We start from the raw sequence: 24,841 nt of genomic DNA, 5'->3' as shown, positions 1-24,841 counted from the left end.
AATTATTATCTCAATCAACTTATCAGCACTCACCAAAACTGTCCGTTATGTGAAGTAATAATTAATGGAATTCTAAGATAAGATCTTATCCATTCCTTGTGGGTTATCCAACTTATCTCTGTCACAGGATTGTATCAGTGACACTTATGCTCCAATATTTAGAACAGTTTTCTGTAGTGCTACATTGTCTTTTCAGTGATCAAATAAGTAGCCAGAATGGTTTTCAGTAGAATCTTTATCCAGTACCAACTGCCTCTTCTCTTCTTTAGTTAGTTGTATTCACCTTACACAGGCTAAGTCAGAAAAGAAATCTTTCATTATAGTGAAAATATACAATATACTGTTGCATCTAACTAAATATTGAAATGGCTTATTGAAATATCTATAATGGATATGTTGCTGAAAGTGCTTGAATTATTGATTTGTATGCCATTTTTTACATTTTATCTAACTGAATGTAATATTCATTGTTAATACTGCAAATAAATAATCATAGCTTTGTGGGCTTACAATATAGTTACTTGGAATGATAGTTCTACACACATATGACCTGTACTCTTAATTTCAGGCTTTTTGTTAGCTTGTAGTAAAACTATAGATGCTAAAAATGTTTTGGCAATACCACAAACAGTCTCATTGTACACGGGACAGGAAGTATATGTTTATATGGCTACTGGAGAAAACTTAACAGAGTGCTGGCTTTTGTTTCCAAATAAAACTAAAATTGATCTGCTACAAGAAAATGTAAGTATATGAAGATAATTACTTGTAGCAATTAATTGAGGACATTACTGTAACACTTGAAATTTTCATTAATTTTGCTTTAATTGGTTGTGGTCAATTGATACCAACCATAAGATCTTGGGCAGAATTGCATCAATATAATTCCTTAACAAAGATGCCCTGTTTCAATCATATTAAATGTTTATTTTATGGCAGTTGCCTTTTTTTATGAGCATTCTTTTTAATTCTGTAATAGTTTTCTGTTTACAGAGAATAGATGAAAATGTAAAAGTAGATTTTATTAACAAAGCCACTGTTTTGTATGCATACTTGGTTGGGAAAACCTTGACACCACAATATCAGTATACATTTTTTCCATTTTAAGGCTCTGGTTACAGAGTTTTTCTATTTTATCATTGTGGTCTTCAGCTGAAAGACTGCTGCTTGTCTCTACAGTAGTCTAGTCTATCCTGTGCAAGTATTTTCATCTTGACATAATTCTGACAATCTACATCCACTTGAACCTACTTATTATAGTCAAGTTTTGGTGTCTCCCTACAATTTTTATCCCTATCCAGAATCAAGCTGCCCCTCTGCCCCTCCTCACCTTTCCATTATTGGTTGCAAAACCCTTGTGGGGCTGATCCTACAATATTGTTCAAGCATGTCAGACCAATATGAAATGGGACTAATGGGTTCTATTGAACATGTACAAAGAAGGGTAGCATGAATTATAACAGGCTCATTTGACTCACAGGGTAATATCACAGATATGTTGAAAAACTAAACTGGAATATTCTTGAGTATAGGTGGCCACTGTCCCGCAGCAGCCTACTTCCTAAGATTCGAGATTCACCCTACTTGGTCACTTCAATAAACAGATGAAGCCTATTACAGTGAGCCTAGAGGCATTTAATCAGACATGATTCCCATTCACATATACAAATGGAGTGGGGGGAAAAAATGCTGCGCAGGGGAAGTACTTCATGCAGTGCTCTTCACAGTGGTTTGTACAGTATGGCTGTAGGTTTTAGAATGTGTACTACCTCCAGGCAATACACCTGATACATGTATTGTGTGTGTGTGTGTGTGTGTGTGTGTGTGTGTGTGTGCGCGCGGGCGCGCCATCTCCTATGTCTTCTCTTATATGGATATCTGATAATATATTTGCAATGTGCCACATGATTCAGGATCTGCTGACTACTGGAATGCACTACATGTTTCAGAGTGCTGTAATTTGTCTCTAAAATGCGCTCAATACAAGCAATAGCATCATAGAACATACCTAAGTGTTCTAAGAGTCTTTGCTGCCACAGTATCCTCAACAAATGCATCTCAATAAATAAGTTGTGCCAGCTGATGTGGCTACTCCATTGTCTCTTCTGTTTCAAAATTTTCTAGCACCTGTGGTATTGGAACGTAGTGCACTTTGTTCCATTATGCAACATCAACTGTACAAGACCTTTTTGCTCAATCTACAGCCTGTATCAAAATTGTTTGAATTAGTTCAGTAACCTGTTTCCCATTTATCCTATGAGCATGTAACTATTAAGATAGAATTTACATCCTGTTAGCCGTGCACAAGTAACTACTCTCAAGCATCTACAGAAATGAATCCTTATATGTACCACTCAAACATAAGCATTTACAAAGTTCACATAATCTGTATTACCATCATACCAATTGAACTCTAAGTTAGTGCTCCCAGCAACATGGTGCAACAAGTAATGCTACACTTGGCATGGCATATAGCTGGCAGTGCATATGCTTTGATGCCAATAGAAGTACCGCGGCGCCAATCTTCTTAGTTTCTCAGTAAAACATTTATTTTTGGGTAAAATACTAAAACCTTTGTTTTCGAATTTTTGCATGTTCTCCACTTCACGATCTATCTCATTTGATTTTGAGGAAACTGTTACATAGAAAAAACTGTTTCTTTCACAGAAGATATTCTGACATTCCACCTTAATAATGAACTGGTTCTGTTTTCATTATTACTTGTTGTTATTATGATATTTTATAGGTAGGTAAAACATGGAACATATTTTGAAAAGTTGCTGTTAAAAGTGTAGTCACTGGCCAGTTTATGTTTGGTGCATATAAAATGTAGCTAAAATATTGAGATTATTTTAAATCTTGAAAGGAAAGCCATGCCTATTTTGAGTAAGTAAATTGACATATTTTGAGATCTGGACCATGAGAAGCAATAACATGCCACACTTGATGGTATGGCCACATACTTTATTGAGTTGTGGCTCATGGTTCTGTTTTGTATGTGCTTTATGACGTCATTTACAGTCACATTTTAACTTAATATCACATTAAGAATTATTCTAGTTTTAAAATTGGAGACAGATAATTTTAAATCCAGTAGCAAAGTTAGCTACATACTGTATGTGTCAATTTGTCTTGCCTGCACTAATAGTTTCATTCACAAAACATTCAGTAACTACTTTATTTCACACATTATCAAACAAATTATGTGTGTTCCACTGAGGAATGAATATGAAATTTAATTTAGCTGTTCACATAACTAAAGCATACTGTGTTCTGGATGTCACCAACTTGATGACACATTCATTGTGAGGTGATTTGAGCCTGTCTCAAACCTGGAAGAAACAAGAAGAAATGTGTCTGCAATAAGAAACAGAGATGCAATGGCTAACTATTTTGTAAATGAGACTGATAAAATGCCTTGGCAGAACAGTAAAATCTGGGAATGGGGACTTACATAAGACAGAATATGAGTGATCATATGTATTTTTCTTTACTTTTACAGTGTTGTTGATTTCATTGCTTCTTCTTGATTGTTATTTTCAGTAGTCATATCTATAAATTCTTCTGAAACATAACAACACAAACTAATCTGCTACTGCTGACTGTTCCTTCCACTATCCAGTGATATGTTTTAGAGGAGCACTTATTGCACATGGTTTTTTTAATGTTCTATTTTTATTGATATATTTATCACTGTAACTCTCCAACAAGGTAATATGGTTTAATTTATGTTATAAAAAGAAACTGATATCAATAATGGCACTTGTTCATGAAAGGAGTGGGAGAACACTACCCTCTGTCATGCTTTGTAAGAAATTATAATGTATGCTGCCACTAATATTTCATTTTTATTGTTCACTCGTTAAATCTGTTGTGCATGTTTACAACAAAGTAATTAATTTTTTATTTATACCAACAATGTGTGTATCAGACATATTCCCTCCATGTCTAGTTATCAAATAACCACACCTGGAATACTTCATAAATCACACGATTTAAAAATTTCATAGTTATTTGATGCCTTGTCCTTAGTTGCATATTAAAAATAATCGTTATCAGATTCTGTCACAACTGCAATTGAATTTGTCTGTTTGCTGGATTGTGTCAGAAGAAGCATGGCGAAATGTGTCAACATTAAGGTAAATGTTGTAGTTTCTCAAAACTTTGAATGGAAGAGTTTCTCGAATCTCTAACATGCTGCTGATGTCCCACAAATATTTTGCTCTTGTGAACTCTCCCTTCAAGTGTTTAAAGCCTTTAATATGTATCCCACTTTCCTTTTGGTTGTTTTTCCTAGGACACACAATCATTTGAATAATTGTGGCTGAAACATCAAAGGCAGTATGAGAACCTTTGGAGCCTGAGTATTTACACTAAATATGGATTGATTTTTTTTTTAATTTCAGTCCATGCCATGTTAGCTGTTCTTAAATACAAATGGATTATTTATATCAGTTGACATTAGAGAGTATGACTGCAACAATACTGGGAGAGTATTAAAAAAAACTCGTTTCAGTAAAACATTGTGTGGAAGAGCACTCCAACTACTGAACCTAAACATTTGCTGGAAGAAAGCTATGAATTTCATTTTTTCCCTGCAGATGAACTTTTCATCTCAAAAAGCATATAACGAGACTATTTCCTTGTAGACAAATAATTAATGAAACATGAGTGTTTAATTACAAGTTATCCATGGGAAGAAGATCTGTAAAATGAACTTTCAGTACATTAGTATCAAAGATCCAGGTGTTGGATACTTCTTTAAATTACAACATGAGTAAAATAAATGTGGTAGATCATGTTATTTGTTTGTTTCATAATTATACATATTTATGATAGTGCATATTCTAAATCATCTATGGCACTCAATGTAGACCACACCACTGCAGAATGCACATCAAAGTCCAGGAAATCACCAAAACTTATAGTTCTGTTCCACTCCATGTTTTCTTTCAAAATGAAACCCAAAATTTTAAATTTCATGTCTGAGAGCCTCTTCACACAGGAGAACTGTGCAAACCTACCATCATTTGATCATCAAACAAGCTCCTGTATGGACAACATAGTAATAAGCATCCTTAGCACAGAGAAACAACTGAAAGAGTTGCAAACCAGTAAGTCACCAGGCTCAGATGGAGTCCCAATTAAGTTTTTCAAAGAGTACTCTACAGTGTTGGCCACTTACCTAGCTTGCATTTACCATAAATCACTTTCGCAGCACAAAACACCACATGACTGGAAAAAAGCACAAGTGACTCCTGTATATAAAAGAACAGACCTGTAAAATTAGAGACCAATATCCCTAATGTTGGTGTGCTGCAGAAGCCTTGAACTCATTCTCAGTTTCAATGCAATAAATATCTTGAGAGGGAGGATATTTTGTCCATGATTCAGCATGGTTTTGAAAGCGTCACTCGTACAACACTCATCTTGCTCTTTACTGAAACTATGGATGAAGGGCAACAGGCAGAATCTAATTTCTAGATTTCTGGAAAGCATTTGACATGTTGCCTCACTGTGGGCTCTTAAAGAAGGCATGGGCATATGGAATATGTTCACAAATATGTGAGTGGCTTGGAGATTTCTTAAGGTAGAGAACCTAGTATGTTGCCCTTCATGGTGAGTATTTGTCAGAGACAAAGGTATTGTCAATAGTTCCCTAGGGAAGTGTGATAAGACCATTATTATTCTCTACATACATAAATGAATTAGTGGACAGGATGGGCAGCAATCTATGGTTGTTTGCTGATGATGCTGTGGTGTACAGCAAGGTGTCAAAGTTGAATGACTATATGAAGATACAAGATGAGTTAGACAAAATTTCTTGTTGGTGTGATGAATGGCAGCTAGCTCTAAATGTAGAAAAATGTAAGTTAATGTAGATGAGGAGGAAAAATAAACCTGTAATGTTTGGATACAGCATTAGTAGTGTCCTGCTTGATACAGTCACTTGTGTTGAAATATCTGGGTATAATATAGCAAAGTGATATAAAATGGAAGGAGCATGAGATAACTGTGTTAGGGAAGACAAAGGAGAATTGTAGGAAAGTGTGGTTTGTCTGTCAAGGAGACTGCATATAGGACACTAGTGCAACCAGTTCTTGAGTACTGCATAAATGTTTGGGATCCATACCAGGTCAAGTCAAAGGGAGACACTCAAGCAATTCAGAGGCAGGGTGCTAGATTTACTAGATAGGATCAAAGAACACACAAGTGTTACAGACTTGTTTCAGGAACTCAAATGGGAATCCCTGGAGGAAAGGCAATATTCTTCTTGAGGAACATTATTAAGAAAAGTGGCATTTGAAGCTGACTGCAAAACAATTATCCTGCCTCCAACATACATTACACATTAAGACAATAAATACCGGATACAAGAAATAAGAGCATGTAAGGAGGCATGTAGACAGTCATTTTTCTCTCCCTCTATTTGTCAGTGGACCAGGAAAGGAAATGACTTGTAGCAGTGTGGGGTACCCTCAGCCACAAGCCATACACCTGATTGTGGAGTGTCTTTGTAGATGTAGATTTAAACCCCATGTCATCCAGGTTTTATTACTATCTGATAATTTATATCTATTTTGTCTGTCCTGTATTGTCCATCCACATCTTTTCCTGCATTTTCCCTCTCACCATTGTTTTGCACACACCTCAGAGGCCTCTGTCCAATGCTGTCATGCATGAATTTTGGCCACTCCTCCCTGTGTAACTGGTCATGACCATTATGACAACATTGCATGCTATTCTACAAACAACCTGTCCATTTCGAGCAACTGACCACCACATTTCATCTCCAAATCCAACCACTCATCTTCAAACATTGCTCGCATCAGAATTTTAAATCTTTCCTTTTTCTGCCCCACACAAATTGAATTGGTCATTGGAGAAAGGAACTGTCACTTTTTCTTACTTTTCAGGAGAGTCAAGAAACTGTCTCATTGTTAAACTATTTGACAGATTGTATTGAAATTTTCAACATTTGTTACTTGTTAATCATACACACTGTGAATGAAAATAATTTTCATGTATTCTAAAAAGTACCTACTGAAAAAAATTGAAAATTTGTAACATAGTTTCTTTCTCCAATCATCAAGGGCATTTATCACTTTTCATGACTATAATGCATTCAAAATTACACATTTCTGGTCTAAACCCAAATTTACTGATTAACTAATGGGAAATTATCTTCAACTGGTACAAATGGTTCAAATGGCTCTGAGTACTATGGGACTTAACATCTATGTCATCAGTCCCCTAGAACTTAGAACTACTTAAACCTAACTAACCTAAGGACATCACACAGCATCCAGTCATCACGAGGCAGAGAAAATCCCTGACCCCGCCGGGAATCGAACCTGGGAACCTGGGTGCAGGAAGCGAGAATGCTCCCGCACGACCACTAGCTGCCGGCTATCTTCAACTGAACATGAAAACAACTACTTCATAGAATTAAATGTTCTGAATAGTTCATAATTTATCATAGTGAGTTATCACTTGTGGTCAGCCATTTCAATACTTCCTCATAAAAAATGTCAGTGCGTTCTCCATGGATGTACGTAACCACTTTCTGAATATCTTCGGTTTTCTTTTTATTGATTCTAACCTTATTTCCATCACATAGCCTTTGCAACCCAATTTGAAATGAAGCAAGTTCAGTTTTTGCCAGATTAAAGGAGTGACTACACAGCAGTTTCGTTGCTTTATAATGAAATTCTTTGAACATTGCCACAGAAAAATTTTGTTTTTCTTGATGAGGCATCTGGAGATGTGCTGTTTCCCTAGACTGTACTTTTTTTTTGTAATGATGAGGCCATTGTGTGCCAAAGTCCACTGTGTCTTAACTTTGCACCATAATGACTGTAACTTCAGAAATACTGTTTGCTCTGATTTCCATATACTCGTTATGCGTGTAAATTGAATCACATTCCCATATTTCTCTCTTCAGTGTTCCAGACACATGGTCACAAGTGAGAAACAAGTGACCTCTTTTGGGAAATCTGTGAGTGACTTTTTAAATTTTTCAATGTCTGTTAATGTAAGGCACATCTTTACTGTGGTATTATTTTTATTTTGACCAGGTGCTCTATCTGAGAACAGGTGTACTTCTGTAATATTCTTCTGTACATTGTTTCTGATGTAGTGGTACAGGAATTTGCTTCCTTTTTAGCTTCTCCTTCATGATACAAATACACCGTGGAAGCTCTGGACTTTATGTCATAAATTTAGAAATAGTTAACCTACATTGTTGTTGTCTTCAGTCCTGAGACTGGTTTGATGCAGCTCTCCATGATAATCTGTCCTGTGCTACCTTCTTCATATCCCATTACTTACTGCAACCTACATCCTTCTGAATCTGATTAGTGTATTCATCTCTTGGTCTCCCTCTACGATTTTTACTCTCCACGCTGCTCTCCAATGCTAAATTTGTGATCCCTTGATGCCTCAGAACATGTCCTACCAACTGATCCCTTCTTCTAGTCAAGTTGTGGCACCAACTTCTATCCTCCCCAATCCTATTCAATACCTCCACATTAGTTACGTGATCTATCCACCTTATCTTCAGCATTCTTCTGTAGCACCACATTTTGAAAGATTCTATTCTCTTCTTGTCCAAACTAGTTATAGTCCATGTTTCACTTCAATACATGTCTACACTCCATACAAATACTTTCAGAAACGACTTCCTGACACTTAAATCTATATTCGATGTTAACAAATTTCTCTTCTTCAGAAACGCTTTCCTTGCCATTGCTAGTCTACATTTTATATCCTCTCTACTTCGACCATCATCAGTTATTTTACTTCGTAAATAGCAAAACTCCTTTACTACTTTAAGTGTCTCATTTCCTAATCTAATTCCCTTAGCATCACCCGATTTAATTTGACTACATTCCATTATCCTCGTTTTGCTTTTGTTGATGTTCATCTTATATCCTCCTTTCAAGACACTGTCCATTCTGCTCAACTGCTCTTCCAGGTCCTTTGCTGTCTCTGACAGAATTACAATGTCATCGGCGAACCTCAAAGTTTTTACTTCTTCTCCATGAATTTTAATACCTACTCTGAATTTTTCTTTTGTTTCCTTTATTGCTTGCTCAATATACAGATTGAATAACTGATCCTTCCCGAGGTCTGCATCTACCAATTTTTCGATTCGTCTGTAAAGAATTCATGTTAGTATTTTGCAGCTGTGATTTATTAAACTGATAGTTCGGTAATTTTCACATCTGTCAGCACCTGCTTTCTTTGGGATTGGAATTATTATATTCTTCTTGAAATGTGAGGGTATTTTGCCTGTCTCATACATCTTGCTCACCAGCTGGTAGAATTTTGTCATGACTGGCTCTCCTACGGCCGTCAGTAGTTCTAATGGAATGTTGTCTACTCCCGGGGCTTTGTTTCAACTCAGGTCTTTCAGTGCTCTGTCAAATTCTTCACGCAGTATCTTATCTCCCATTTCGTCTTCATCTACATCCTCTTCCATTTCCGTAATATTGTCCTCAAGTACATTGCACTTGTATAAACCCTCTATATACTCCTTCCACCTTTCTGCCTTCCCTTCTTTTCTTAGAACTGGGTTGCCACCTGAGTTCTTGATATTCATACAAGTGGTTCTCTTCTCTCCAAAGATCTCTTTAATTTTCCTGTAGGCAGTATCTATCTTACCCCTAGTGAGATAAGCTTCTACATCCTTACATTTGTCCTTTAGCCATCCCTGCTTAGCCATTTTGCACTTCCTATCGGTCTCATTTTTGAGACATTTGTATTCCTTTTTGCCTGCTTCATTTAATGCATTTTTATATTTTCTCCTTTCATCAATTAAATTCAATATTTCTTCTGTTACCCAAGTATTTCTAGCAGCCCTCGTCTTTTTACCTACTTGATCCTCTGGTGCCTTCACTACTTCATCCCTCAGAGCTACCCATTCTTCTTCTACTGTGTTTCTTTCCCCCATTCCTGTCAATTGTTCCCTTATGCTCTCCTTGAAACTCTGTACAACCTCTGGTTCTTTCAGCTTATCCAGATCCCATGTCCTTAAATTCCCACCTTTTTGCAGTTTCTTCAGTTTAAATGTACAGGTCATAACCAATAGATTGTGGTCAGAGTCCACATCTGCCCCTGGAAATGTCCTACAATTTAAAAGCTGATTCCTAAATCTCTGTCTTACCTTTATATAATCTACCTGATACCTTTTAGTATCTCCAGGATTCTTCCATGTATACAGCCTTCTTTTATGATTCTTGAACCAAGTGTTAGCTATGATTAAGTTATGCTCTGTGCAAAATTCTACCAGACAGCTTCCTCTTTTATTTCTTAGCCCCAAACCATATTCACCCACTATGTTTCCTTCTCTCCCTTTTCCTACTGATGAACTCCAGTTACCCATGACTATTAAATTTTCATCTCCCTTCACTACCTGAATAATTTCTTTTATTTCATCATACATTTCATCAATTTCTTCATCATTTGCAGAGCTAGTTGGCATATAAACTTTTACTACTGTAGTAAGCATGGGCTTTGTGTCTATCTTGGTCACAATAATGCGTTAAGTATGCTGTTTGTAGTAGCTTACCTGCACTCCCATTTTTTTTTATTCATTATTAAACCTACTCCTGCATTACCCCTATTTGATTTTGTATTTATAACCCTGTATTCACCTGACCAGAAGTCTTGTTCCTCCTGCCACCGAACTTCACTGATTCCCACTATATCTTACTTTATCCTATCCATTTCCCTTTTTAAATTTTCTAACCTACCTGCCCGATTAAGGGATCTGACATTCCACGCTCCGATCCGTAGAACACCAGTTTTCTTTCTCCTGATAACGACATCCTCCTGAGTAGTCCCCACCCGGAGATCCGAATGGTGGACTATTTTATCTCCGGAATAGTTTACCCAAGAGGACGCCATCATCATTTAATCATAAAGTAAAGCTGCATGTCCTCGGGAAAAATTACAGCTGTAGTTTCCCCTTGCTTTCGGCCGTTCGCAGTACCAGCACAGCAAGGCCGTTTTGGTTAATGTTACAAGGCCAGATCAGTCAATCATCCAGACTGTTGCCCCTGCAACTACTGAGAAGGCTGTTGCCCCTCTTCAGGAACCACATGTTTGTCTGGCCTCTCAACAGATATCCCTCCGTTGTGGTTGCACCTACGGTACGGCCATCTGTATTGCTGAGGCACGCATGCCTCCCCACCAACGGCTAGGTCCATGGTTCATGGGGGGGGAGTTAATCTACAGCTGACATAAATTGAATGTTTCCTGCACTGGGACATTTGGCAGAGGCAAGTTTTGCATGAAGTTGAAAGCTAGTCCAACAGTGTCATCCCTGCCAACACATTCTTGCTCAGTTATTTTAATGAATCTATAAAATATACTGTTGTGCCACTTGTGAAAATCCAACCCAAGTTGTGCAGCTTTTTTACTACTGTCGGAGATATGTGGACTTTTTTTTTACTTAGACTGAAGTTCCTTACATTTGCCACGTACATCAATTTGGGATGATCGAAAGGGAAACTGTAATATTCAAAAAAATGTTTCCTATAGAAGTCATATTTCACATTTACTTCTGGATACTTTGTAAGGAACATTTCATGCATAGTTTTCAAATCCAAGTGTTCATCTAGGTATTTCATTTCCATTCCAGCATAGTGAGTTCCTGTGAGTGGGAAAGATGTGATGTGGGTATCCATGAAAATTATTACGTTTTCCAAAAGTTTGCTTGTGCATGGGTTTGTTCCATTCATGTCCTTTGGAATTTGTCCTTTAACTAGTAATTGGCAAATACAAAAAACATGTTTCTTTGATACAGCACGAAGACTGCAGATACAACTCTTCTACCACAGACAATGGCATGGTAAACAAAAGAATGTTGTTTCTTGGTGATACTGATGGAGGCAATTGCATGGTAAACAAAGGAATGTTGTTTCTTGGTGATACTGATGTCACTAACAACTTTTCTTGGCCTCCTTTTCAAAATGTCACGTGCTACAATTAACCCTTGTAGATAAATATCCCACCTATTTTTTTTTCCATGTTTTAAAAGTCTGAAAATATCTCAGTGTGATCATCCTCCCTGATACAAAGGAAACATTCCATTTGGCATCTGGAATTAATTAAGTAATTTGCAAAGCATCTAGCACATGCTATGGCATTTATATTACACAGAACTTGTTGAATGGGTAAATGTCAATTCTGATACCTTACCTGCAATCAGCATCAATAGATTTTTCAGAATCTGCTTTCCCACTATAGTGGGAATGTTTGGCTCCTTGATTCTCTTCCTCTTGTGCTCATTTTCAGTCATCTTTCATTTGGGAGAGATTTCTAAAAGTGGCATTCAATAACTTACAGCAACAATTAGTAATAACCATGACACATCACAAAGTTGGTGCCAAGCTAGTGTTTTGTCATGCTTTCTGTGCCTGCATGCTACAAGCCAACACCATTTAGTTTGAAGGTGGTGTAGTACAAGTTCACAGACAGTGCAATGTGCTGGAGGGACCCAATGTGCAGTGGAGGAAGGAACTAAGTCACTGACTTCATTCCTTTTCCTCAGCACATAACAAATCAAGCTCAGGAATAAGTCAAACATAGTTCATTTCATGGCACTAAGGTGTGTCTCTTGGTCCGTTTAATACATTTATGTAAAACAATGAAAATCACCAAAAAGTGAATTACTTCCTTTCTCCACTGATTGATTCAATTAAATATTGTATAGCCCTCAGCATAATTTCTTTTACACTTTTCACTCCACAAACAGTGGTATCCACTTCCTTTTACAACAACCTAAGCTTTCATTTGTCCATTTCCCACATCATTTCTTGTTCTCCTAACACCACCCAACCCCCATTGACCACTGCTCCATCTGTCTGCATCTGTTCAGGAAAGTAATCCTTTCCATAGCTAAAAGTCAGTCCCACACCAGTTCCTTAAATACTGCCCAAGCAATGGAATCTCCCGTGGTCAAACCATAAAAATTCTTGTTTCTGGAACCCACCCCTCTTGTTACAATGACCTTCATCTTTTCAAATTTTGCCAACCATATCCCCCACAAACCTGGCAGTCTGGAAAAACATCTCGACAGCATAGGCATTTCAGAACCAGTTTTTCTCCCTTGCAAGGTCTGGTACTTTCTAGTCCTAACTACATACTCCACATCTTGGAAACTGAAATCCTTTCCCTGTAACACCTGCAAGGGCATTCCGAACACCATGTCCATAAATTATCCAACCTGTAGACATCCTATTCCCATCTAGCAGCACAGCTATTCACAAACACCCATTACACCCATACCTGAATCCCTCTTCAACTCTTCATAGCAACCAGACCATGCCTAGCTGACTTTTTCAAATTGGCACACCCTCCACAATTCTCTTACAACATTCTATGAAATCCAGAATACAAACAAACCCAAAACACCATTGTTAACCTTTCCATCAAAACCTCAATCCCACAAAAGTTTCAGTCCTATCCAAAGGCATCACCTTCAGCTGCACAGCCAAGTTCAATTGCATTGAAATTGTCAAAGGCCTTCTCTCCTTATCCTGATCCCCACAGCAGAAATACTTCTTCATCACCAAACTGTCCAACTACAACCAACTTAATTTCAACACTGAACCTTTCCTCTTCCAGTTTATACTCCCATCCAACCATAACCATCCCTCTCCCCACTTAAGCGTCTCCAGGATACCTCCCAGGAAATTCTTACCTCCAGCTGGGCCTCATTGTTATTCCCCAGATCCCTTGCTATAAACACTAATGTTTTAGCAGAAGAAATGGCAGCCATACATAACCTAAAAATAAAAAAATAAAAAAATAAAAATCCTGACCTCTTCATTTTCCCTGCAGGCAAAAGCTTCACCAGTGTCTTGAGAAACCACAATGACTACCTGACATAAGGCTTCTGCCAACTGTCTGACTCTTCCACCTAGCAGCCCTGTCATAGTGATCCCATCTAAGAAATCCAGCATAACCTCCTAGCCCTATAGAAATACTAAGTCCATCCCAGAACTGCTCCCCTGAGTCCATATCCCCCCTTGCCCCAATGACACCCCACACATTCACCTTCCACACACACCCCAAAATCCATAAACCAAATAATCCTAGACGCTCAATTGTAGCTGGTTATTGTGCTCCTACTGAAAGATTTTCTGCTCATGTTGACCGACACCTGCAACCAATTACCTGAAAACTAGCCTCTCACATCAAAGATTCTAACCATTTCCTTCCCTGAATCTTCACCATCCCCATCTCTTTACCTCCTGGATCTTTACGCCTCACTGTTCCATTTTCCTATGCAACAAAGTTCCTCTAGCCCATAGCCTTGCTGCTATCAAACACTACTTCTCCCAACCTCTTTCACACTCCAAAATCACTACCTCTTTTCTCACACACCTTACTAACTACACCCTGACACGCAACTACTTCTCCTTTTGTGGAAAGATATATTAAGAATTCTGCAGCACTGCCATCCACTGTTGCATAGCACCCACTCATGGCAATCTGTTTGTGAGTTATCTAGAAGAAACTTTCCAAGCTGTGCAGAATCTCAAACCACCTGTCTGGTTCAGGTTAATCAATGGTAGCTTCATGATCTGGATTCAGGGCTGAGACACCCTATGATCATTCCTTACCAACCTCGATTCCTTCTCTCCCAACTACTTCACCTGGTCTTCCTCAACATGACATGGCACCTTCCTGAACGTTGATCTCCACCTCTTTAATGGCTCCATCCACACCTCTGTCCTTATTAAACCCACTAACAACCAACAGTACCTGCATTTTGGCTGCTGTCGTCCTTTCCACACCAAACAATGCTTCCCATGCATCCTGGTCACCTGTGCTGAGTATTCCTTTTCCCAGTATGCTGAAGATGTCATAGGACTTTTACAGATAGGCTTTATTAACCAAATCTTGTCACATATCTTCACATCTTGACATACCTTGAATCCTCCCCCCACTCCAAGAATCAGCTACAATTGAGTGCCTCCCAATCACCCAGTATCACCTTGGATGGAATAGCTGAATGATATCCTTTGTCAGGGCTTTGATTATCTGTCTTCACCAGTGCTCACATTTTAATGACCTAAAAATCAGTGATAAATGCAAGCATTTAAGACCTAAAAGTTATACAAACATGATCATAAAAAATAAAATATAGCTTTACATAGGTTTATTTAAAAATATTCTTGTTGATCTTTTTATATACCATGTAATACAAAATTTACTCCTCAACAAAATGTGACTGTAGTGCCTATTTTTTACAGTGTCTGAAACTTATAAGCACCTATTTGTGAAATGTCTGCATGTGCCTACAAAAAACCACACATACACTCTACAGTGAAAACAGTAACAGCTATACAAACCATAAAACCATGTTTTTACTACTGCACACCACTTGTTTAAACTATTTCAAATTAACGGACACTTCCAGTCAGTTTGCAGTCTTCCAGTCAGTAGCATTGGATCACCAGGTGCATTTTCAAGTTTCCCATTTTCAGATATCTGCAGCTGTCACTGAGGTTCAGTTTGTACTTGAAAAAACTCCTCTCCACCTCACACAACAACACAGGAGCTTATCTGAGTGTGGTGTGGTCACTGCAGACTAGCTTTGGTCCATTGTCTTCAAACATTTTGACGTTCCCAGAAAGACAGTCTCTAATTTGTCACATTGTAGGATATACAGGACTACGGTGGAGAACATTTTGCAGTTTGTAGTTCACTTTGTCAGCCACATGATCTCAAGTTCAACTCAGCTCACACGGCACATATTACACAAAATCCAAGGCGTTGCATAATTGAGTATCAACAGGTTTGAATCACGTCATGGCTTTTGATATCACTGAAAAATTGAAACTGAAGTGCATCAATTTTGCAGACAAGGCATCTGTAAAGACCTGTTTCATAATTTCAATAACACTTGTTTCATTGGCATTATACTCACAAAAGATAGTCTGTATTTTGATATAGTTAGTGCAGTAATATTCAGCAGCAATGAGCTAAGGACCCCATGTGTAAGAAAAGGGTGATGAGGGAGAGGTAATAAAGGTGCTTGTTCCTTGAATTTCTGCACCGAAAGTAGAGATTTCCCATAGATTTTCTTGCCACAGGAAATTAATTTGTCCACATCAGTATAATACGATCACATCTTTTCCACAACCCTATGTAACACATGTGCAAGGCAAGTAACATACACTTTACTGGGATAGAGAATCTGAAGCCACTTGGCTACTTTAGGCACGTATAAAGTACCATCTGTTACTAGCAGCAAAATGTTGTCTCTTTGACACCATATGGCCACAGTAGTTTCATAGTGTTCTCAAACAAAATAGCAATTGTGAAGTTGTTTACTGTCTTGAGAGTTTCACATGTTAAGAGGAACATTCTCCTGGTCCAGTAACTTTTAGATCACCACCAGCAACATTTGCTATATAATGTCACCCACACTGGTTGTTTCATCTGTAGCCGCTCTAATACTGCTGCTATCTATGACTACTTAAAAGTAATTGTTAGGAAAGTTCATGATAATTAATTGCATTTCTTCCAGTTGGCCACATAGCTTCATGAATGTGTTTGTGGCTCCAAACTGTTTCTTGTCTAGGGGATGATTTTTGTTTGTTGAACATCAGTGAAGATACTTCAGATTTTCACCACTTTTCTTCTACTTTCCACCCAGACACAGAAAAACAAAGATATTTTTGTGTCAGTTTTCTGCATTGGAACACATTCTACCCACAACATGAAGACTAACTTACAACTGCCCATCTAGATAAAGACTATCACTCAAGCCCAAGTCAAAGACTAACTAACTTTCGGAACATATGACAAACAATGTATTACAGCACAAAGTTCTAGATTGTTTCAGAGCTGGCAACTGGTCATATTAACATTTGTACATAGTTTTCTGTATGCATGACTGAACAGTTACAGACAAGTATATTGGACAGCTTTGTGAAATCTGAACTCACAAAAGGAAGACAAAAGTGTAGAAAGAGATGTTAGGCTTATCAGTCAACAAAATATCAACATCTTCAAAGAGATGTTAAGAAAAGAACAGTGGATGGACACACTTCAAGCCCAGGAAACAGATGAAAAATACAATGCTTTCCAAGGCACCATAAGACATTACTTCAATTTAGAATTTCCAAAAACTAAGAGGAAAAGGAAAAATCTCAAAAATAAGCAGTGGATCATGAAGAAAATAATAGAACAGAGAGCTACCTTAAGAGAAATGAAACAGAGAGAAAATATTGAAACCTACAGGCAGCACCTGAAGAAATATAGGCAGTTGATAAGACAAGAAAAAGCAAAATCAATTAATGAGACTATTTTAGAATCAACAAATAAAATGAGAGCAGCTTGGAATATAAGTAACTCTGAGAGGGGCAAGGAAAAAATCTTACAGAAAACAAATGAAATAGAAACCATGACAGTAAATAATAAAATCATCACAGATAAAACAAAAATTGCCAACATCCTGAATAATAACTACACAGGTGCAATAGAAAAACTAAAGCACAGATATAGTATCCAAGGAACTCACAAAACTATTGTGACAGATGAGACAAGCCACTCAATATTCCTGAAACGAGTCTTTGAAAAGGAACTGACAAATGTTATGAAGAAACTAAAAACAAAAAAGATTGCTGGACATGATGAACTACCTAATGAAGAAGGTGGCAGCAGAAATAATTACGCCACTACTGGATATTGCCCACTGCTCTTTCCAAGGAGTATTTCCAGATAAACTCAAATTATTTAAAGTAGTACCTGTATACAAAAAGGGAAAGTACAATGGCCCTAACAACTACAGGCCAGTATCTTTAGTATCAGGCTTCTTCAAAATATTAGAAATTCTCATGCTAAACAGACTAACTGCTGATTTGGAAAAACATAATGTAATAAATTCAGCACAGTAAGGATATCAGAAAGGAAAATCAATGGAAACAACAACTGAATCATTAACAGAATCAATCATACAGGCCTTGGACAACAAGATGGTAGTGTCTGGAGTTTTTCTTGATCCATCCAGTCCTAGTAAGGAAACTAGAGAATACTGATATTTGTGGACATGCAGCAAACTGGATAACATCATATCATAGTAACAGGAGGCAATATGTAGCCATTAGTAACTTATAGATCAGAAGCTACAAACATTAAGTATGGTGTACCTCAAGGATCTGTAATGGGAACTGTTATCTTCAATTTATTTATGAATAATGTACAAACATTTGAAAATGAAATCAAAATACTTTATGCAGATAATATAACTGTGCTAAATGTTTCCAACTATTTGGAGGTGCTTGAGCAAAATACATTCATATCAGTCAGTAGTACAGCACAATGTCTATCTGAAAATGAGTTAATTATTGATCTGAAAAAAAACTATGTACATGGTTTTAAAAAAAGAAACAAAAGGAAGAACATATGGATGTTTTCGTAGAAGAAAAACGACTGGAAGAAGTAGCTTCAGTTAAATTTTTTGGCATTAAAATAGACAGTGAACTAAATTGGAAACAACAGATAAATACAGTTTCCAATAAGCTCTACTCAGTGATATTTATAAGGAAACAACTAACTCAGTATACTCACTGAGACCTCCTGTGCAGTGCCTATCATGGACTTTTTGAACCATACATGTGATATTGTGATATGGAATCACAGTATGGGGGAACTCAACTATCACAGGAATGAAGAGAATATTCATATTACAGAAGCAAGTAGAAAAAAAGAGAGAGAGAGAGAGAGAGAGAGAGAGAGAGAGAGAGACAAGAAGAAGAAGCAAAAATAATTGTGTAAAGGTTGTTTAAACATTATAATGTTTCCATCATTGTATATATTCAAGACCATTGTTAGTGCATTATGTGATCACACAAAACTGGAGAGAAATGAGACTATTCATACACACGAGCAACAGAAAACAACAGCAGAATTTTATATTGTAGCTGACTACATTAGCAAACAGTGATCAAAAGTTCATCCTGTGAGTGATAAATCTCACACATCATAAAAAAGTCCTAGCAATAGAAATAAGTGTTAAAGAAATTAACTATAATTAGGAACTACTGATGTATAATACAAGCTAATTATATCTCACAAAATTATTATTTTATTTTGTATGTATCATAAGTCATTTTTTACTGTGTAATATTATGAATATACTGCATCATAAGTCATTGTGCACGATGAAAGCTACTGTATATATTTCATGTGTATGCTATTTTATATACTTTTATATTTCATATTATCTAGATTGTAAGCCTAATAACCTGTCCTATGTTACAAGTACATATCTGTACTGAAGGTAATTTATGGGACTGATAAATATCACAATCACAATCACAGTCACAAAACATGCCACTTGAGGTTAGTAACATTTTAAAAAAATACAAATAATATTTTGCTATTCACAATTTTGAGAAAGAGTTTTATAAAAATTATGGTGTATGCCACATTGACAAAATAATAAACATCCCCTATTTTCTTTCATATAACTCTTTTCTGTGAAAAACTGAGTTTGCTTTAGAAAATTATAAGTGTTCTTGATTTAATGGAATAAAATGTAATGAGATGTTTTGTAACCAAAATGTTGTACAGTAGGAATTATATGCCATTTATCATAAAATAAAACAAATGGAATCTATAGGATAATTCATATCTTTTAAAATCAGAAATTAAAGTACATTCCAAAGCATTACAGAAAAACTCAGAAAGATTTGAAATTTAAATAAATCATTCCATACAATACCCCAGTCCCATGGGCTCACCTCTGGTACTTCAGACTTAAAACTTTACATAAAACATAGCTGAAAAAAGAGTGGAATCACAAATGTTTCAAATAGGCTTAGAACTGTAATCTACTTTCAATCAAAGATCCCTGTAATTCTGTTTCATTACCACACCCAGAATGTTTGGTCAGCAACACTAATTTGTCTTATGCTGAGCTCATAGTACACAGATAAATAGTTCTTTCTCATAACTGGATGTGATGTGTACTTCTCTGAGAACTGCCTGAAGCATGGATTCTTCAACTTCTTCAGTAGGATATTTGAAGACACCATCATTTCACATAACTCCTTAAAGAATGATTGGACAAGTGATGATGGACCTGTCTGCTCCAATAATAGTGTTTGTCATCTATCATTTTAGCACTTCACTTCACACAGTTATTTAGCTTGGTAATATTACAATGTTGTTGCATATTAAGACGCTTTTCCGCACTAACTTCTCATAATTTGAAAATTATATTTCCCTGTCAGTGCTGAAGAGCTTTCCTCCAAAATCATGAACAAAACCTTGCAATAATATATTACTGGAGTACTTTCCTTTTGTTATGTTGAACCAGATTGAGTTTTTATTCAGACTGACTATTGTGGCCACGTTTTTGATGTTCATTACATCAGAAACTGTCTTCTTCAAGCATGTTTGTGTGCCTTACACAACAATAACTTATATCAGAAAACTGACTTGTGTGTTATACTGCTTGTCTACTACAGTCCTGATAAATAAAGCTTTGTAGTAACTGTCACGTTTATTTGTGACATTATCATCAGAGGCAGTGGCCATGTGTGTAAGAGTTGCATTTTTGTGTGTGTGTGTCTGTGTGTGTGTTTGTCTGTGTGTCAGTCTATTATTTTCATAAAGTGTCATGATTCCATCCAGGATTTTCTGTTGTTTGATTTAAACTGTACCTCATGTGAGCAACGTTTCATGTTTTCATTCTTGTGTCCTTAAAGATATAACAAAAAATGTATTTTGGCAAAACTTCTCCATAATATAGCCTATTAAGGCAAAAGTTATTTGAAATATGACCTGTTACTAAAAATGACCTGTTACTAAAAAAGGTTTAAATTTGACTTTATATGCACAATAAAAATTCATTTTTTGACATGGAAATACCTGGATTAATGAATAAGGTGTTGTAAAATTAATCCTAAAGTCCAGGAAAAAAATATGACTTGCCATTAAAATCCAGTCCTAATCGTCATGGCCTGAAATGAGGTACATCCTAGCAAAGATCCTTCCCATCCCTCCATTGCCCACTCAACATGCACAACATTCTTGTCCATTCCTATGCCACTCCCACCACCAACCTCTTGCCACAGGGATCATATCACCACAAAGGTTCCAGATACAATATGGGCCCAATTCAGCCACCCAGCACCTACTACTCCAGTCCTGTCACAGTCGTATTCTACCCCAACAGATGCCAGCCAACTTGTGAAAGCAGCCATACCATATACCAACTCTACTGCAATCACTGCACAGCTTTTTATGCAGATATAATAACCAACTAGCTGTACACTAGAGTGAGTGGCCACAGCTAAACTGTGTCCAAGAACATAATAGAGCACCCAGTGGCACAACATACATCTGAGCACACCATGCTCGCTCGATATCAGTGACTGCTTTACAACCCTGGGCCATCTGCATTCTTCCCTCCATAACCAGCTTTTCTGAACTATGCTGACAGGAGTCATCCTTGCAACCTATCTGTTGCTCATGGAATGATCCTTGTCTCAATCTCTGTTAACCAACTGTTCCAGTACCCTCCAACTGTCAGTTTCCCTTTCTCTGTTCTGTCATCCTCTCCCATTTTCCCTCTCCACCCCTCTATATCACATTCACCATGCGCTGCTCCCCACAGTCATACATCACATGCCTAACCCTTGCACCTGCCACCCCTCTCTCCCACATCCCTTGCCAGGAAACTGTCTTCCTCTCTCCCAGCTGCTACCAACCTATGCCCAACTACTCTTCCTGCCTACCATTGTTGCCATATCACTCTGCTACCTCAACCACCAGTTGCCATGCACAGTTTTAGATGACACTTTCTGCAGGTAACAAAACAATTGTATTTTGGTTTCTCTGTGCAGCATGATGTTTCTCTGTGCAGCATGATTATTTACATTACAGAATATCCCAAACTACTAGAAAAAGTGACTACATAAGTGATAAGACTATTGCCTCTCTCCTAAAGAAACTGATCACCACACATTAATTGGCAGCATATTAATATATCAAAAATGGAAATTCCCTGCTGTTGCTGCTGCCATATTGTATGTACAGAAACATGAACCAACAGCATCACACCATCCCATGTTCAACTGTTAGTCACTTGGTTATACCGATTTAGTTATGAAAGCACACAGTTCTGTGAAACTACACTAGAAATTTGGTTCCTCAATTCAAATTTAATTCTACACATTTCTTGGTCAAAATTTCCACGAGAAATTCAAAATGCCTTTTTTATGCCTGCATCACAAATATTCTAAAGGAAAACAAGAACATTCCCTGTACAAAGTCCAGAACATGTGTAAATAAAATTACTCATTGACACATCCTACACTACATTTACAGATATGTGCTACTACTGGAGTGATGGGATTAGTTAGCAAACCTGTGATAAGAGCATTAACATGTAAATCTACAGAAGTCCTCAAGTATGTCTTTCTTAGGTATGGCTGGATTTTGCTGGAACTACTGCAGCCACTCCCATAGACTGTTTCTTCTAGCTCAGCTTGTAGTGAAATCAACTGCATTTCAATTCTATATTTTCAAAATTGTAGCTTACATGCCACCATTGTGGGGGACTACAGAGGATCCTCTTCACTGGTCCAGTGTTACATTTTAGCTCCAAGTGTATGGCAGATGCATTAAATTCTAAGAATACTAGTCACTCATTGTACAATGTCATACATTGAAATACACCACAAAACTCCTTCACAGTAGTAATACACAAAACATATTAAGTCAAAATATAACTACACAGTGTATCTTCTCAATGATCCTGAAAACAAAAGTACAGTCACATGAAGCACAAATTGTTCAGCTTGGCCTTCCATGTTGGCTGCAATGCAATGATGGTGGTGTCTGTTCAGTCACCTGTTGAACATCTGCTAGAGTGTTTGAGATCCACACTTACGTTAACAATCTAGAACAGACAACAGATTGTAGTGACAGCAAACACACCATAGAGATGACAGCAGCAGCTTGATTGTGTAAGGAGGTTGCATAGTGACAGTTCACCACTGGAAGTTGGAGAGTGCCAGCTTTTTGAACCCATGGCCATTGAGTTGAGATCCCATCCTGCACTGATCAGGTAGCAGCAACTAGCATGTTTCCTACAGCATATGACAAAGCAGTGCTGTGACTGCACACGGAATCCAAGGCTACTGTGCATTTTGCTTGTTGCTGAAGGGTGTTGTGGCTTGCACTTAACATGGACGCTCTCTGGGAGAAATATGGCACAAATTGCAATTAAATGATCTTTGACTATTGTGAATGTCATTAGTCAGATGGAGAAAATACTTACAGGAAGTGACTCTTCTGGTCAAGATCACGAAACCTAGAATCAAATGATTTCACAGGAGAGTGTAGGTGGGCCCATGCATTGCCAAGGTTGTTTATAACACACTGCAGAACTTTCCTGGAAAGCCTTACACATCCTCCATACATTCAAGATCCCTCCACAAGAAATTTTCATATTTTTGGAGCCCCTATTCACCAGACATGAACCCCTGTCACTTCTTTCTGTGGGGACACTTGAAAGACCAGGTGTACAATTGAACAGCTGAAGCAGTACATCTCATCTGCATGTGAAGCCATTCCGCCAGACATGTTGTCAAAGGTCTTGGGTAATTTCATTCAGAGACCAAGCCATACTATTGCTACGCATGGTGGATATGTGGAAAATATCGTACTGTAAAGTTTCCCAGACCGCAGCGCCATCTGTTGTTGAATATTGTAACTACTGTAATTTTGAAAGTTTGTCCGCCTGAAAATGTACTGTTGTCCCAAGCATATTGCAACAAAGGGTGTATTTCTATCGCTGCTCGTTTAGTTTTTATTGCCGTTTCAAATATACCGGTCATTTTTGAAACACCCTGTATGGTAGTCATAGTATTCTTCATTTTTTTGTGAAATGCATAGTTTTATACTTCTGAACATTTAAAACAAGTTACCAATCATTGTATCACTTTGAAATCTTATCAAGATCATACGCAATACCTCTGGAAAATCAAATAACAGAAAATCCAGGATAAAGTAACAATAGTATTATGAAATGAATAGATTTCTGCTCGCCATATAGAAAAGGCAATGAGTCACAGACTGGCACAACAAAAAGATTGATTTACATTTAAGCTTTCAGCAAAAAGGCCTTCTTAGAAAGTGGAAAACACCCATCTCACACAAGCACAACTCAGACGCACATGACCACTGTCTCTGGCTGCTGAAACCGAATGGACTGTGTACAGTAACTACACCTAATGGAGGAAGCAGTCTATGGGTGCTGGGGGTGAGAAGAGCAAGGGATAAAAAAGGTGGGGTTGAGGGAAGTTGTAATGCTGCTTGTGAGAGCATGCAGGGACATGATAGGGAGAGGGTGCAGTTGGGAGTCTTGGGGTCAGGGAAGGAGAGTGGAAAAGCAGAGAAGTGGAGGAATGGAAAATGGTTAGGGGTTGCATTGGTAGGCTAGAAGGGTGCATAGTGTTAGAGTGGGAGCAGGATAGGTGGGTGAAAGAGAGGACTAGTGAAGGCTTAAGCCAGTGGGGTTACAGGAACATAGGACATATTGCAGGTAGAGATCCCACCTGAACCTGACAACCAACAAGCTGTCTGTCCACATGAATGGCTATTGGCAAACTGTCGCAAAGAGACAGTTGGACCACCCAGCTCCTGAACATGCTGCACAACACAATATGCTTTACTTCAGTGACTGCTTTACAGCCTGCACCATCTAGATCCTTCCTACCAACACCAGCTTCTTTGAATTAATTGCATAGGTGGGAACTCTCCCTGCATTATACCCCTATGTCCCTGTAACCCCCCCCCCCTC

General features: G+C 37.7%; 1 protein-coding gene across 1 annotated transcript in view; it reads left to right on the top strand.

The window, feature by feature from the left end:
- Positions 1 to 387: 387 nt before the first annotated feature.
- LOC126355327 (uncharacterized) overlaps positions 388 to 24,841 on the top strand; it is a 234,927-nt gene continuing 210,473 nt past the window's right edge. The window contains exons 1-2 of the mRNA XM_050005621.1: positions 388 to 457; positions 569 to 744. Coding sequence (XP_049861578.1) covers positions 388 to 457; positions 569 to 744 — 246 coding nt within the window. The remainder of the gene's footprint in view (positions 458 to 568; positions 745 to 24,841) is intronic.

This window comes from Schistocerca gregaria, chromosome 3 (assembly GCF_023897955.1).
Source record: "Schistocerca gregaria isolate iqSchGreg1 chromosome 3, iqSchGreg1.2, whole genome shotgun sequence".
NCBI classification, from domain to species: Eukaryota; Metazoa; Arthropoda; class Insecta; order Orthoptera; family Acrididae; genus Schistocerca; species Schistocerca gregaria.
This window is presented reverse-complemented; position numbering and strand designations above follow the sequence as displayed.